The following is a 16,242-nucleotide window of genomic DNA, read 5'->3' on the forward strand; positions in this document are numbered from 1 at the left end:
TTTTTTTTTTGGACCTTGCAGCATTGGAATTGGAGTTTGCATTATAGACCATGGGTATAGAATCAAAATATTTGGCATTAAGGCAATTATCGTAAAGAATAAATCATCAGCCTAACGGGGTATTATGGTTATTTACGATGAGGGGAAACATTCAGAATAGAATCCCTAACCAGGCAACATGTGAGAAAAGTAAACAAATGGCTGCAAACGAAATAGGCTGCCCCACTGAATGTATGTATATCGTAACTAAACATGCCCGTACAAAAAAAAGTGCATTAGATCTCTAGAGCAGATGTCTAGTTTTCTGCATCTCCGTTCGTTGAAATCGTTTCCATCAGCTGTGCCAGCGAGCGACGTGGACAGTTCTTCAGTGCCTGGAAGCAATCCGCGCAGACGCGCAGACAGCAAAAGACACATCGATGTCGGATCTCGCGGTCGAACTTCTGACAAGTCATGCAGGGCAGCGCATACCACACGTTATTGGCGACGGGCATCGCACGGTGCTCCTGGTAGCAGGAATAGTGCAGTTTGTTTAACGGAACAGAAACCGGCTCGACTTCTGGCGGCGTGAAGGGTCTATCATCCTCCTCGCTGGACCCAGCCTCATACGGCGTACCATTGGTGCCATCTAGCTCTGGCTCTGGCTCTGGATCCGGGATGAAGCCCTCTAATGAGTCGTTTGTGCCATTGGAATGTCTCTGCTCCGGTTCCTCGTCGCTCGATGGTGGCGTTCTCTGTTGCACGACAGTTGGGTTCACCGGTGGAACAGGCACAGGTGCATATACTGGTGGTTGCGTTGGTTCTGGTGCTGGCGCTAACGATGGTGCTGGTGCTGTCGCAGACCCAGGAATCGGGCGCCTGGCCGGTGGTGATGTCGTCTGAGGGAAAGGTCGGGGCATAGGTCTGTTTGCTGGTAGAGGAGGGAGAGGAGCATCGTTACCAGTGGCCTGGCTTGGGTTTGAGTTCTGAACAGGCCCGTTGGCAGGCTGATTGCTGTATATCTGCGGTGGCGAAGGATATGGATTTACCACTACAGGTGAGGAGGGCTGTTGCGGGGAAAACTGCGGATGGGGCGGCAATGTCTTTTCTGTTGGCTTAGAAGATGTCACCGAAAAGGAGTCTGTCTGGAGAGACAAGTGCGACGCCGAAGGCAGTTGAATCGTGGGAGCTGGCTCTGTTGGCGACTTGTGTTTAGATCTGAAGGAGGAGAGAGAAGGCACTCGCAGGCCGCGAGGACGATCCTTGTCCAAAACGGCCATTTTTCCTTTTGATAACGGAATTTTTGCGGTTGTGGCTTCGATTGCGATTGCGATCGCGACTGGGTTAGTATGTAAACCCGTTCAGAATGCTGTGGTGTAGATAGGCAGCCGGCACTCTGCGATACGGTCCGTCAACCACGGGAAATATCGTTGAGAGAGGAATAACACCGAGCAAACCAACAAAAGGGCGAAATGCGGGCGGCAAAGAAAAAAAAGAGGATGGAGCAGATTATTATGAGATCCAGGAACAAGCAGGATTTCGCAGAGCCTGAACCACGGATCCACCGCGAGATTTTATATCAGATCCATAATCGTCCATTCATTAAATTGTCACATCACAACGGTGGGCCTGGTCGGCTCTTCGATGATCCATCGCCCATCGGCCAAGGAATCAGATTGCGAGATTCAGGGATCCGAAGCATGTCCAATTGTCTATCAACCGGAGATCGTTCTTGTTGCCTCGTTTTTGCTTCTTCTGCCGTCTCTGACCCCGGAGTCGCACCAGAGCTCGCGCTGTTCACTGCTCAGCGCATTGCATCGGCGTTTGCTCATCATTTGCTGTCATGCTCAGATTGGCCACAGAGGGGTCCAAAACTTTTTAAAACTGCCAGTCCAAAGAAGCCGAAACGAGCTGAGGGCGAGTGATTGGCGCGCGTGGGCTGGTTGACTTGGGTCCATCATCGTGTCGTCTGCAGTAGTCCATCTCGTCTTCCCTTGGCGATGGTTAGTGAAATTAAATCAACACAAACTATTGAAGTTGTTTGGCAGCCCCATTTTTGGGCCCCAATCAGACATCCGCCTGACTGCCAGAGGCCAGGAATTTGAGATTCTCATTTCTTCGATCTTTGGCAGAAAACCTCAACAATGCAGGCTCATGCATACCGATCTCCAGACAATAATGATGGTGGCACAATGCCTGCTCAAGTGCTCATGTCTCATGTTTCATGTGTCTCGCGCTTGGACATCGAGATCGCAACTGCATGATCGACTGATCAGTTATAATTCACCATTCACCGCTTCTTCCTGCTGGAAACGGCCTGGGGACTCGACGCCATCCCGGATTCCCGGCGGGACTGCGTGTCTCCGATCGTGGAGCGGTCCTTGAAACCAAGCTTGATTAATTTGCTTACTTCCTGGTTCTTGCCGAAACCCCACGCCTCTGATCTCCCCTTCTTGGTTTTAGAGTGATCGCAATCATACAGAGTACCTATTACGGAGTAGTACTAGTTACCTAAAACGTATGGTATAGTTACTCTTGTTCTCGTATTGACAGGCAAAGTCCGGGTTCAGTTGTCGAGTTTCTCCCAAGCACCGCTCTCACCATTCGGACTCGGCTCTGTTACTTGCTTCAACACTACTTTATCCTGGAAGCGTTCCGTACTTTACTATTCCAAGAGTGGTTCATTGCTTCACATCTGCACCAACCATTGAGCCTCTGTCTGTAATCTCACTGTAACAAAGTATGCAATCTGACTGCCCTTCCCCATTGTACACGTAAAAACATAAGAAAAAAGACAAAAATCTATAGCACTATATGTATAACAAAAGAGACCTCCGATCCTGTTATGCCAATGAAGAAAACAAACGTCCATGAAATGAATGCAATAATGAAACAAAATCAATGTCGCTTTTCACTCAAAGAAGTCAATGAATGAAACAAGAAACAACTTGTACTGCTGGCGACAACCGTTGGGGTTGACAATGTTCGAAGAAGAAGATAAGCGAAATGTCATGATGTGGTGGTGGTTTCTGCATCTCTGTTGTCAATGATCTCCACTGATCGTGCTTCGACCTCTTTGGGGACCATGCATTCCTGATTCTCTTCAAGTGTCGAACCCTTCTCCACGGCTGCACTAGAATTCAACGCCAGAGACTCACTAGTCGGGGCTAAAGCACCCGGGGTATGTGATGCTGACCCTTCCAATGTTGTACGAGACGTGGTGTCTTCAACGTGCTCGGCCGATTCATCCGCTTTTTCCTCGTCGCCAATAACAGCAGCTAGGCTGCGGAAGTTGAACAATGGCTCTGCCGAAGAGCTGGCTCCCTCCCCGTGGAGGGTTGAAGCTCCTGGTTCCTCAGGCGTAGACTCGACCAGAGACGAAAATGACGAGGAAGCGCTGGAGACATGTCTCAAGTGTGATTGTTTGGTAGGCTCCCGAGGCACCGGCGGGCCGAGCGAAGATGACGACTGAGGCTGCTGCTGCCCTTCTAGGCCGGTCGGTATGTCACTAGAACTGGCAGGCTCCGCTAAATCAGCGTTGCTGGGTGGCGGCGAAACTCGCTCCACTGCCTTTCCTTTGCCAGGAGTGCTAGTCGCCTCTATCGCCTCTTCGCCGGTGATGGAAGACGAACTGCTTGTAGCCTTTCTCAGTCTGGGATCTGTCGCTGCGTCTAGGGCCGAGCTACTCGCGTTGTTGCTATATAGGCCCGCTTTACGGGCCACTTTTTCCGCTTTTTTGGCCTCCTTTCCTCGTTTCTTTGCTTCCTTTCGCACTTCCTTTTCTTCTCTCTTGCGCCGTTCGTCCTCACTCGCCAGACTTAAACGAATAGCCTCCATCATCATCATCTCCTCCAAATCATCCATACGGGTCCTCCTCGAACTGTTTCGTGGTGGAGCTAGGTTTCCCGCTCCTTCTTCAGCCGAGTCTGTTTCCGGTGGGGCACCGCGCCTGTCTGTCAAGAATGCAAATGCTTGTAATGCTGGTGATGCACTCCGGTTAGGTGTGCCTGGGGGGTCCTGTCCACCATTACGCCGCATCATTCCTCTCCTGCCGAGAGTAAAGCCTCGTGACTCGTTTCCGGATCCATTTGAGTTCATCAAATATGCCGCTGTGTGTAGAGCAGTTGCTGCTGCTGACCTTCGCGCCGCATGTGCACGAGCATTCGCCAATTTCTGAGCCCAATCAGGCCGCACCTTATCTGTAGTGATTACGGCCGGATCAGTCGCAGACAATGATGTTGCGCGCCGACGGCTAGTAGCAGGGGCAGTTGCCGAAGATAGCGATGACGTTGAAGACACGGGTGTTGCTATATTCGGACGGCCACTTGGATCCGATGCATATGTCAACCCTCTACGGAATGAAGGGGGCAAATATGTAACGCCAAATTCAGGTTGCACACAGAATGGGCAGGCCGCAGGTTCAGAGACGAGTTGGACATCTTGGTTTTCCTGTCGTTCAGCCTCGTTGGCTGGGGTCGCAGCGTTCGAGTCCGAGTCTGCATGCTCCGGTGGGTGAGGGTCCGGGCGTTTGATCTGAACGAAGCATTCAGAGCAAATGGGTTGGTCGCAACATCTAGTGCGATTAAGATAAGGAGGATAGTAAAGAAAACAAATTGGGCATTCGGAGGCATCCTTGTACAGGTACGCCTCAACAGGTTGGCCATTGACGAATGGATCCCGAGGCAGTTTCATTTCTCGCGGGGCTGACTCGGTTTGGGAGTTATGTCTGGAAGTCGTCAACGAAGCTAGCGTTTTCGCTCGAGACCGAAATAAAGGCGAGCTAGAGGTGCCGGATGCAATGGGCGAAGCAGGAGAAGGTAAAGAATGGTTCGGTGTAGACGAATGAGAAGCATCGGATCCATAGGATGCAGATCGGGACGTTATTGGAACCGTTAGGTGCTGGATAGATCTCGGATCTGATGCTTCTTTTCCCTCCTCAGACGCCTTTGGGGGATTCTTATATTCCAGTTCGGGGGGGATTTCATCTGGTGGGGGTATTGGCAACCCACGCGCTACAGCCATGAGTTGATGCTCGGTCCATGAATCTGAAAAATCATTCAGGCCCCTCCAAAATGGCGCAAGTCGCCGTTCAATCTGATAAGGCAAAGAAGTCAGTATCATCCAGTACAATAAACAAGAGCATCTTATATTACCATCAATTGGCGGACGATGGCCTTGTTGAAATCTTCAGACCCAGTATAAACGCCTTGCGTAACCAAGTAGCCTCCATCGACATGCTCCTCCCTCATACTCCGTTCCCGTTCCTTGAGGCGAGCGGCACGCTCTTTCTCTAAACGACGAGCTTCTCGCTCCTGTTTGCTTTCTCGTCGATGTTCAAGTACCGTTGCCGGATCGCGATCACGATCTGAGCTTCCACCTATACCGAGAATTGACAGGTCCGGCCTGCTACTTCGATGCGACCTAGAACCCTCCGAGTGGTGCCGGTCGCTGTACGGGGATCTTCCATGGCTGCTAGAACCCCACTGGTGGCTTCGGCGGGTTGACTGCGAATGAGACGGCCGGGTCTCTTTCGTCTGCGAATTACCCATTCCCGAGAATATCTTGTGGGTTGGCTAATATGAGAAGGTGGTGAGGTGCACGTTAGGGAGGTTGGTAACCGGTAGGTCCGGGGGCGGGTGGAATGGGGCAGATTGCGAGGCTCGGATAAGAGAGCGGAGACGACACCTGCCCCGGAGATAGTGGGCGACGAAAGAGGCCAGGACTTGTGTAACAGGACTCAAGGTGAAATAATTGATTGAAGTCCAACCCTAGTCGCTGATTTAAAAGAAAGCGACCTCAGTTGCAAAAGCAGGGGTAGAGATGGAGTGACGACGACGAACACAATGTGGCCATAAGAGCGATAGCTGTAAGCGGGTAGTGGGAAGCGTCGATGAGATCAGATGCCTTGTTTTAACTCTCGGTCAACCACGGAATGAGATAACCAGCCACAGGTTGCCAGAGAAAAGAAGGGGAGAAGGTAGAATAGGAGCGGAAGAATCTGAGACCAAACCCCAGAGCGAGTATAGGTCGTGAAGGTAGGGCTGAGAGGAAGAAAATCTCAAAGAATACGATGAAATGAACGTCTGGGACGGGGAGACATGGGGTGGAGGGTGAGATCGATTGTTCACCCAGTTTGAGTTCAATAATGGGCTGTAATAATGGGGTACGGCCAATGTAAGGGTAATAATTACATAAGAAGAGGGCTCAGTATTCCGGGGAAGATTGATGTACGACGACGTACGTCCTGGGGTCTACGAGTCTGCGACCGAAGATCCTCGATAACACCGAGCATTACAAGGAGAGAAAAACTACGAGGCCATGATACCGAAGGAGACCAAATCGGTTATGACAACTCGGCAAGGACTCCGTCTGCCGACAAACAAGAACCTCTCGTCCAGGAGGCTTTCATGCGGCCAGAACGCATTTGATGTATGAAGGCCTTGGCGCGACATGTCACTTGTGGCTGAGACATACTTTACCTGCTGCGCCACCGCTCCATGCTATTTTGTCGGTCTGGTATTCTGCCGGGTTAAAAAAGGGAAAAAAAAAAAAAAAAAAGGCGTCAACAATTTTGATCATAGGTTGAGCTCGAGAATATCGATGATATGCCACTCTGGTTTTCAATCAATTTGAGATGCTAAGTGGCTTCTACGCATGATTTACTACAAGTGCAACTACGCCCGAACCTTTTATTTCCAGCACTCATTCTTCAATTCTTCAAATATATAAGCCAACTTTAATGCAGCAGCGAATTCTCCTCGCCACCGAATTTTTCTATAACTAGGTAGCCTTTATTACGGAGATACGGCAAATGACTTCCCAATCTCAAGCTACAATTCGCCTACATATTACGCCGTTGAACCCAGAGCTCCTTTCCCTCGTTCTGCCTCCCTCAGTCCGTTCCCTCGCAACGGACGTCTCCTTCCACAATCTCCCAACGTTCCCGGAGAACAATTACGGCTACGTGACATTACCCGAAATGGAGGCCGGCAAGGTCAAGAAGAAGTTGAATGGCTCCATCCTCAAGGGTCGGAAGTTTAAAGTAGAATCTGCCCGCCAGCAGAAACGGAAATCAGATGAGGGAGAAGACCAAAATATCATATCAAGTGACAAATCTTCCTCGGGCAAAAAGCTCAAGAAGCGAAAGGCTGAAGACACTGTCTTGGAAGGCTACGAGCTTCCGTCGGATCGCAAAGTCAAACGAGGCTGGACGGAGTCGTCAAATGATAAAACAGAACGGCGAAAGAAGGAAAAGAGATCCAAAGACAAACAGGAGAAGAGGTCCAAAACACAACTGAAGTCCAAGTATACTGAAAAAGAGGAGTGCTTATTCCAGACGAAGGTACCACCAAACAGGTCGGGGTCTACGGATGAAAAGTCAAAAAAGCAATCCAAGAAGAGCAAAGCGTCACCGGATATGGTTGTACATGAGTTTTCTCAAACCACGACTCATCCTACATTTTTGCGCTCGAATGACGGTGGTAGTATTCTAACGTCTGCATTTGAAGACGGTAAAGGTTGGGTGGATGAGACTGGAACCCTGAGGGAGCCGGCCAGCGAGAATGTCAGAAAGGATCAATACAGGCCAGGACAAGTTATAGGCCACAAGGAAAAGCCAAAGTATACCACAGTCAAACCCAATCACAACGATATAGAGCCCAAAAGGGCGGAATCGACGGAATCAGAAGATTGGACCTCATCCAGTGGGTCAACATCGGAATTAGATACCACGGATTCAGAGGACGATGCTTCCGTCTCATCTAGCTCGTCTAGAAACTCTGAAGGGTCTAGTATGGACTCGCCCCCAAAGCAACAGCACCAACTCTCAGAATCCGATGAATCGGAAGAAGAACAACAGTCTGGGGCGGAACCAGAGGCATCGTTTGGAGAAAAATACACCTCAGCAAACATCCAGCAGCAGCCGACTGGAGAGGTTCACCCGCTAGAAGCGCTTTTCAAGAAACCAGCCGATCAGAAGAAACCCGACTCGGATCCGCCTGCTCAGTTCAGCTTCTTTGGACAAGATGCAGATTCCGAAGAGGAGGGTACGGGAAATATAGCACCTCTCACTCCATTCACCAAAGGGGATCTGCAAGGCCGTGGGACGCGGAGTGCAGCTCCCACGCCGGACACATCTCAAGTTACAAGGACCATTAACTGGAACACCCCCGAGGATTCCGATAACATTGGAGAGGAATATCTTGTGACCGACAGTCCAGTGCCCAGGTCAGTCGCTAGTTCCAAAATAGATTCAGACTTTGCCAAATGGTTTTGGGAGAATCGAGGAGATAACAATCGTGCTTGGAAAAAGAGGAGACGAGACGCCGCTAAAGAACATAGGCAGAGAGAAAACCGCCGGAAAGGAATGAAGGGGAAATCCTGAACATTTTTTTCTTATGGATATTTGTACAATATCAGAGTATTTTAATGTCACTCTACAATCATCTCGTACGAGTATGTCTCTAGCCTATATAGAGATTCCCTCTTTAAACGGGCTATTAAGACTTCTATGTAGATATTTAGTAGGGATTACTGTAGTACGAAGGATGTCTCATATTGTGTCACGTGACGCAGTGATAAGCTTACCTTTCAACTGCGGCTGGCCCAATCAATCACTTGATGATTGTTCAAGAAGGGGGACGTTTATAATCGTCTCTTAGACTGGCGGCATAAATAAACAAAAATGTCACAGTATACCAATACTTGGCGCCTTCTGTTTCTGTTTCTCATATTCTTTTCCCTCGCATCCTCTACACTAGCTTCGTGTAAGCTTTCTCCGACCCGCTTCATTCGATTTATCTATGCTTAGACGATCATCGACTGACAGCTTTTGCTTACTCCAGCGCCCGCTTCATTCTGCAAATGCACCTGCTTCTCAAACAGCACGATCATTCCGCTTGATCCTGACAAGGGAGGCTCTTCGTCGTTACATGGCGCGCTAAACGCCTTCAGCCGCACCGACGACAGCGGTACACAGGATGAGAAACGCGCCGGTAACTACCGCTCGTTGAGCTGCAATGACTGCAACCGAAAGTTTTGTCTAGGCTACGACTTGCCAACCTGCAAGGGTGCAAAGGAGGAGGATGTTTCCACTACATGTTTCCGTATGTTGGAGCGAGAACACACGTCTACTTTTTGTTACCGGTGGGACCGCAGCTAACGCACACCTGGTCGTACAGAACGGGACTCGAAGAAGGACGAGGCGATTGTTTTAATTTTCATAATTGCCACCGGTGGCCTTTTAACATGGGCGGTTCTCAGACCCTGGGTGCAAAAGTGGACTGAGGTATGGGCTCTCCGTCTATCCTGGCAATTATGGTTGGAAAATGCGTGCGCTAACATACGTGCAGGCTGCTAGAGAACGACGGTCTTATATCCCGGTTTCCAATAGTCCTCGACTTTGACGTTATTTTGCTGGTCCAAATGCGTTATGTGTATATAGTCGCAGGCGATGAATACATACATGATATGACCTTGGTGCAAATATATACTTGAATTTGGGAATTCCCTGTTGCGCGATTGTATGCCGCTTTCCAAGCACTTCACTGATAGCTTGCGAGCGGAAATCCCTTCGGTCAGGGAGCTTGCAGCAGTTATCCAGAACATCATAAGGCGACTATCTAACCTAGGATATTCCCCTCGCACAGTGCCACGGTCCACAGTACGAATCGAATGCAGTTTATAATGCCATGCATCTAATCCCGAATTCACGGGCCGCGCCGCTGAGGAAGTAGGACAGTGTTGCCCACCTAACCTTCCGTTACACCGAGGTTATACCACTACGAGGCAGGCCCTCGTGCATTGCCGATAATGCGCTCCCCTCTCAAAGCGACTTCGATTCAACTACCATAGGCTACAGAATACAAGATATCGTTTTCGCTATACATACGTTGGCGCTGCCCGCGTACGATGCAGCCTTATCCTTGCCAAGACCGGGGCACACAAAATGGAGGCCAGCCCTCGCCCCCGCGGGTGCTGTTCCCGACTCCCGAGTGTCCCATGGATTTGCCTGGTGCATAAAAGGATTTGGGTCGCAAAAACTTTTCAAACAGGATTTGGCGGCTGGTTCGCTACCAATACTACTGTCAGGTGGCCACCAAATTCCTTCTCCGCTTTTCCATCACCGCCATTCTTAAAAAGATCTTCCCCGTTTGGCTCCTCATCCCGCCGAGACAATCCATTCGCTTTCTCATCCAGCTCGACGCAGCAAACCGATGTTTCATTTCTCGTCGCGCCTGTCACTCACTAATTACCCCGTTTCATTTGTCTAGGGAAAGAGCCACTAAAACCAAGTAACACTTGAAGGAAGAATAAGGCTTGCGGGTCCATCTTATACTACGCTTAGAGGTGAAAGGCGAACTTTAGCGAAGGATAGGGGTCAGAATTACAACAAGAAGGTTGAAGAGACAAAGACAGAAAGAAAAGAAAAGAAAAGAAAAGAAAAGAGGAGGATCAGTGACTTTGGTGCTGTTGGGGGCTTGTTGTAAGAGACTTGGATGATTCCAAAGAAAATGTTATTAACCCACCAGGCAAGAAACACCATTCCGGACGATGACCTGAAATTTCCAACTACACAGCTATTCTTCCTAGGTATTCTTGCTCCTTGCCCCTCGTCCTTTTTATAACTCAAGGTACTGATGCCATTACGACTAGCAATATGTCGAGTCGCCGAGCCCATAGCGGTTACGTCGCCGCTGATCTTCGCCTTCGCGATGGTCAAAGATTTCAACATGGGTGAAGGCAACGACGCATCATTCTACGCTGGAATCCTCGTTGCGACATTCTCTTTGGTTGAAGCCTTCACAGGGATGTTTTGGGGGGCTCTTTCCGATCGAATTGGGAGAAAGCCGGTGGTTGTATCGGGATTAGCCGGGACAATCGTCTCCCTTCTAATTGTTGGTTTTGCTCGCACTTACTGGGTCGCTCTCTTTGGCCGAGGACTTGGCGGCCTTTTGAATGGGAACATAGGTGTTATCCAGACTATGGTGGGCGAGATAGTCAAGCGGCCCGAGCATGAACGTAAGTAGGCCCATTCGGCACACAGGGTAACCACCGACTAACGACTGAACGTAGCCCGAGCTTACGCCGTGATGCCATTTGTTTGGTCTATCGGCACCATCATTGGACCTGGTAAGTATACTGAACCACGAGGGTTTCTAGGGGAGTTGGGTACTAATCTTTATTCTATCACAGCCATCGGTGGACTGCTTGCGAAACCCGCTGATAGCTATCCCTCTGTCTTTCCTCGCGATGGACTCTTTGGCAGATTTCCATATCTTCTACCGAACGTCGTTTGCTCTATCTTACTTCTCTGCAGTATTATCTTCGCGTTTCTATTCCTTCAAGAGACTCATCCCGACATGCAACCGGTGTCGAGTGGTTCAGGAGAATACGATAATGTGTCAACAGAACATCCTCTTCTTGCAACCTCCGGGGCAACAGCCAATCCAGGTGCCGATCTGCGAGCCGAATCGTATGGCACCTTCAACCAAGTCCAGTTACATGAAGACGAATCATGGAGGGTCTATGAGAACGGATCTAAACCAGAGCCAGGTTCGCAAAAGCAAACCACTTTCACCCGGCCGGTTGTCATGCTTATTATCGCTCTGGCGATCTTCACTTACCACTCGATGACCTACGATCACCTGCTACCGATTTTCCTTCAAGACCAACGCGGCGACCCCAGTCTGGATGGCTCTGCCCTCACCTTCCCTGGTGGGCTTGGTCTTTCAACCAGGACTGTCGGTCTGATTGTTTCTTCCGACGGCATTATTGCGCTTATCATCCAAAGCCTTATTTTTCCTGCTTTGGCGCAGCATCTTGGAGTCTGGAAACTGTTCATTATTGTCACCATCCTCCATCCGGTGGCCTATCTTATGGTCCCATTCCTCGTATTTTTGCCTTACGGGCAAGTTCTGTTTGGCATCTATACCTGTCTGGTCACACGGAACGTTTTGTCGATCATAGACTTCCCTGTTCTTTTAATACTAATAAAACAAGCGAGTCCTTCGGATTCATGCCTTGGAAAGATCAATGGCCTTGCTGCATCCGCTGGCGCTGCCGCGCGCACGGTTGCACCCCCCGTTGCAGGATATCTGTACAGCACTGGGGCAGAACACAATTTCACTGCAATCGCATGGTGGGGGAGTGCTTTAGTAGCAGTTATTGGAGCTTTACAACTCTGGTTCATGACTCAAAAGAAACACTCATCAGTCTCAATCCAACCGGCTGCTCGCTGTCACTTTGTGTCTGATGAACCTCAGGACCCCAAGGAGACTATTCATATAATTGTGACTGACACTGACGAGGTCGCGAAACGTGCTTAGGACTTTGTTTGCATTACATGTTAGATATGGGATGGTGCTGGCGTTGGTGGTACTTTTTCTTTCTCCTTATTTCCGCAGCAGGTTTGTAAATAGACTGTTAATGAGATGTAAATTTCTATCTTAATCAGCCAGGGATAGACAACACCATAACCCTCTTCAATACACCGCGATAAATACTCTCTCTCCAATGCGGTGAGAGAGATTTCGTTCTGCCGCTATGTACCGCTCTAAAGTGGACCCATCAATCCTGTTTAGGTATAGTTTGTTTACCGATATCCCAGCAACCGTTTCAAAGCAATCATAACAAACCACTACAACTTCCATTTTTTTTTCAGCGACAACACTTTTTATTACTCATAGTGCTGCCATTTGCGCAGTTGAATACCTTATTTACTTGAATAATTTTGTTTGGTTTGATTTTTCTGTTCTTGCAATTGCTCTGCTCGTCTCTACAAACATCTTGTTGACCATGTCCAATCCTCTCTCACCCTTAACAACCTCCGGGCAGAACACGCGAGCCCTCTCTTCAGAGCTTGAGAGTGCTGGGGGGAAGAGACAAAGCATTGATACGCTAGTAACAGCAAATATCGAAACAGAGAACCCGCTCCGCAGCCCGACGCAACGGGATGATGATGACCGCAAGAGTATCCGCCAAAGTTTCAATTACGACGTTACCGAGTACAATGAACAGGGACAGGAAATGGGTAACGATTACTCTGTATCTGACCAAGCTTTACAAAGCTCGCCATTTCGGTTCGATGCGAGGGACGACACAGTCGATATGCAGATGCTACAGAAACACCAGGCGTCGCTGGGCATGTCTGAGCGCTCCGCGACTCCAAGAAAAAGATCCTATGATCAAGCACCTGATGTTCACGAGATTGAAACCGGAGAGGGTGATAGGTACAGGAAATCGCCTGGACGAAGGGACATACCAGATATCAATCTCTATGCCGACGAGTATTCTGGGTATAGTCACGATCTAAGCTTCCCTAGCGGTGAGGGCCAAAACATTGCGAGCAGTATGGTAGAGGAAAAAAAACACGAAGGCATGAGCACTGTTCTCGGCGAGGACAGGCCGCAGGCCTCTTCGAGATACAGTAACGGCCAAGACGTTGATGACACAAATGACGCAATGACTGACGATGAGTCTCACGACCCTATGGATGATACGTGCTTTAGTACATTCTCTGCGGTCCCTAATGTAGATATGACGGCCTTTGCAAACTTACCAGGAGGTTCCCCGTTCAAGAGCCCCCGACCTTTACCGGATTTTCCGGTCGAATCCGAAAATAAGCGAGAGGGTATGGTGCCGGCGACTCCAGCCACGGCTAAGAGGTCTCCAAGGAAAAATGTCCTCATTGACATGAGCTCCCCTGTGGGATCGCCAACCCCTCGAAAGAGAGAGAGAGATGGCCAGAGTACGAACGGAACTCCAAATTTGTTGGATTTGACAGACCAAATCGGTCTTTTCCCTCGCCGCCAACGATTCAGTATCCAACAACATGAAAGATACACTCATTCGCGCCGGTCACCTTTAAAAAACCCAAGGGAATCAATGAGGTCGCCAGCAAAAATGAGTCTCTTGGATTTTGATATACCCGCCGCCCCCACTCCTCGATCCATTCCAACTATCACACCTCGAGAGCTGGAGTCATTGAAGTCGGGCTTTCTCTCGGAGATATCCTCGCTCAAAGCTACACTCAGTGGAAAGGAGGCTGAAGTCTCTAGTCTCAAGAAAGCCGTGTCTGATGCTGAACGGCGGGTTGGTGAGGCATTAGAAGAAGTTCGCAATGAGGCTGCTCGTAAGGAGGCTCTGGAGATTGAGCAGGCGGAATGGGAGAGGAGGGGCCGAGAAATGGAAGATGTGCTGCGATCTGTCAAGGCTGATATCCTTGAGGGCGAACAGGAGCGTGAGCGCTTACAGAAGAAGAATGAGGAAGCGGAGAAAAGCAAGGAGCAACTTGAAAGCCGCGTTGTCGAGCTCGAAACTCAACTCACTTCGGCCCGTAAATCGGCAACCTGCGACAAAGGAGCGTCCGAAAATGCGGCACCACTAGCAACGAAGACAGCAGAGGAGACCGCAAAGGAAATACAAGACGCGGTTGAGAAAGTTGCCCGTGATCTCCACTCGCTGTATAAGGAGAAACATGAGACCAAAGTCGCGGCTCTCAAGAAAAGTTACGAGTCACGGTGGGAGAAACGCTTGCGTGAAGCTGAGAAAAAGCTGAAGGCCGCCAGTGACGAGTGTGAGCGTGTTAAAGCCGAGCGAGATGCTGCGTCGCATGAGTCCGCGCGGCCTGATGCCAGTATGATGGCCCGTGAGAATGACGAGCACGAAGCAGAGAAACACGTCCTTGAGGCTCAAATCAAGGGTCTTCAGCAGGAAATAGCATCCCTGAAGAGCGACAGCGAACAGTTGCGTATCGAACTCAAGGCGGAACGAGCTGAGAAGGGCGACCTCGTAGCTCTTGTGGAGGAATGGCTGACCATGCAGAATCAACCCGCTCAGCCATCGCAGTCCAAGAATGATGAAATGACGCCAGAGTCAGTCTCCCATGAGCAACTTGCTCCAACGGAAGATTTGGAGCGGGAGGTCCCTCACAGCAGTTCCAGCGGTCTTCGTGGCCCAAGCTCAGGATCCAGTTCTAGCTCTGGTCACGGAGAGAGGAAGATCCCAAGAATTGGAGCTCCAGGGGCGCGGCATGTGCGAGGCAACAGCGGTGGCAAGTCCGGTATTGCTGTTTTTACACCAGGCCGCAGTGGTATCATGGGCTCTATCGAACGAATGGGCCGCGGAGGCGCTGCTTAGGTGAAGGATCGGAATGTCATGATGAGTTTCTTTTGTTTTTCATCCCCAATATCCATGATGTTATGTCTTTTTTTCTTTGTCTTTCTTTTCCCCTTTCCTGCGTTTGCTGTTAGTGTGTATGGGACCCCTGTAAATACATATGACGATTGTTTTGGTTGCGAGTCAAGATATCCCCCGAACGCTTTTGCCGTGATTTGTCTCGTAAGAAATAACAATGCCTACTCGATGTTTCAATCCAACTGGAGCTCCAAAATACAATAGTTTCTACTAACGTTTGGCCTGTGCTACAAAATAAGCATTTTAAATAGCTGTGGTAGCTTGGATTACTTCAAGTGTAGTAAATAGAGGTTTCAACCCGTCACCGAGTAGGAAAATATATATGTAACGCAACATCATTCCCATCGGCGACACACCAATTACACCAAGGACCAGAAACACACACTCCACTCACGCCAAATATAATGATATTAGTGTAATTGAAGAGAGACTGACGGGGCGATCCGCGTTCTACCAAAATGGAACAACTGGAGGATCCCCCGCACTCCCGGAGGTTCGCCGATCCTCCGGAGGATGGTAAAAGTCAACCTACCGGTGTTTACAGTGTAGTATTTCCATGTAAATTTACTTTGCATATCGTAAAAGATCCGGATCGATCCATGCCAATAACGGGAGGTTGCATCCTCATGTCAATGGCTGTTTGTGGGGTTGTCAGGGTGAGACCAGTCAATGGATGGTCAATTGGTCAGTGGGAGGAGGTCTCCGCAACCCGCAGCTCGCCTCCACGGACGACAGTTGCGTTGCCCCGCATTTGATGGAGTCGCCGATTAGAAACCAGTGCTCCGAATGGACAAAATTGGGATACCTGAGGGAAGGTCAAGGAGGGGTTGACACTGACAGCTGGAACAGAAGAGAGCTTGGCCCTGTCGTTGCTTGTGGAGCTCCAAAAAGAAATGGAGGTCGGGCTGTCAGCGAGGTGTAAAACGAAGAGGCGCTGCGGTGCTGGAGCACGAGACGAGTTGGACGCTCCTTGTATGGATTGATTGGTCCTTGTTTTCCTCTCGTCCGGGATCCTCCTGGAAAGTTCGATGTGATGCGAGTCTCTGGTGAAACTGAGGGTACCCGGAG

At 49.7% G+C, this 16,242-nt stretch overlaps 6 protein-coding genes across 6 annotated transcripts; 4 read left to right on the top strand and 2 right to left on the bottom strand.

The window, feature by feature from the left end:
• Nucleotides 1-296: 296 nt before the first annotated feature.
• Nucleotides 297-1,259, bottom strand: APUU_21797A (uncharacterized protein; the record flags this gene model as incomplete). Its single annotated transcript, XM_041700589.1, has 1 exon — nucleotides 297-1,259. The coding sequence occupies one exon, from the start codon at nucleotides 1,257-1,259 to the stop codon at nucleotides 297-299; it is 963 nt and encodes a 320-aa protein (XP_041553559.1).
• Nucleotides 1,260-2,988: 1,729 nt separating this feature from the next.
• Nucleotides 2,989-5,528, bottom strand: sip5 (Sip5p; the record flags this gene model as incomplete). Its single annotated transcript, XM_041700590.1, has 2 exons — nucleotides 2,989-5,073; nucleotides 5,133-5,528. The coding sequence occupies 2 exons, from the start codon at nucleotides 5,526-5,528 to the stop codon at nucleotides 2,989-2,991; spliced, it is 2,481 nt and encodes an 826-aa protein (XP_041553560.1).
• A 1,262-nt stretch (nucleotides 5,529-6,790) lies between these two features.
• Nucleotides 6,791-8,362, top strand: APUU_21799S (uncharacterized protein; the record flags this gene model as incomplete). The annotated part of the gene is made up of 1 exon (XM_041700591.1): nucleotides 6,791-8,362. The coding sequence occupies one exon, from the start codon at nucleotides 6,791-6,793 to the stop codon at nucleotides 8,360-8,362; it is 1,572 nt and encodes a 523-aa protein (XP_041553561.1).
• Nucleotides 8,363-8,662: 300 nt separating this feature from the next.
• On the top strand, nucleotides 8,663-9,383 carry APUU_21800S (uncharacterized protein; the record flags this gene model as incomplete). Its single annotated transcript, XM_041700592.1, has 4 exons — nucleotides 8,663-8,744; nucleotides 8,823-9,083; nucleotides 9,159-9,265; nucleotides 9,330-9,383. The coding sequence occupies 4 exons, from the start codon at nucleotides 8,663-8,665 to the stop codon at nucleotides 9,381-9,383; spliced, it is 504 nt and encodes a 167-aa protein (XP_041553562.1).
• A 1,107-nt stretch (nucleotides 9,384-10,490) lies between these two features.
• Nucleotides 10,491-12,305, top strand: APUU_21801S (uncharacterized protein; the record flags this gene model as incomplete). Its single annotated transcript, XM_041700593.1, has 4 exons — nucleotides 10,491-10,569; nucleotides 10,633-10,998; nucleotides 11,053-11,109; nucleotides 11,173-12,305. The coding sequence occupies 4 exons, from the start codon at nucleotides 10,491-10,493 to the stop codon at nucleotides 12,303-12,305; spliced, it is 1,635 nt and encodes a 544-aa protein (XP_041553563.1).
• A 469-nt stretch (nucleotides 12,306-12,774) lies between these two features.
• APUU_21802S (uncharacterized protein) lies at nucleotides 12,775-15,117 on the top strand (the record flags this gene model as incomplete). The annotated part of the gene is made up of 1 exon (XM_041700594.1): nucleotides 12,775-15,117. The coding sequence occupies one exon, from the start codon at nucleotides 12,775-12,777 to the stop codon at nucleotides 15,115-15,117; it is 2,343 nt and encodes a 780-aa protein (XP_041553564.1).
• Nucleotides 15,118-16,242: the final 1,125 nt, after the last annotated feature.

The sequence above is a fragment of the Aspergillus puulaauensis genome, chromosome 2, assembly GCF_016861865.1.
Source record: "Aspergillus puulaauensis MK2 DNA, chromosome 2, nearly complete sequence".
Classification (NCBI taxonomy): Eukaryota; Fungi; Ascomycota; class Eurotiomycetes; order Eurotiales; family Aspergillaceae; genus Aspergillus; species Aspergillus puulaauensis.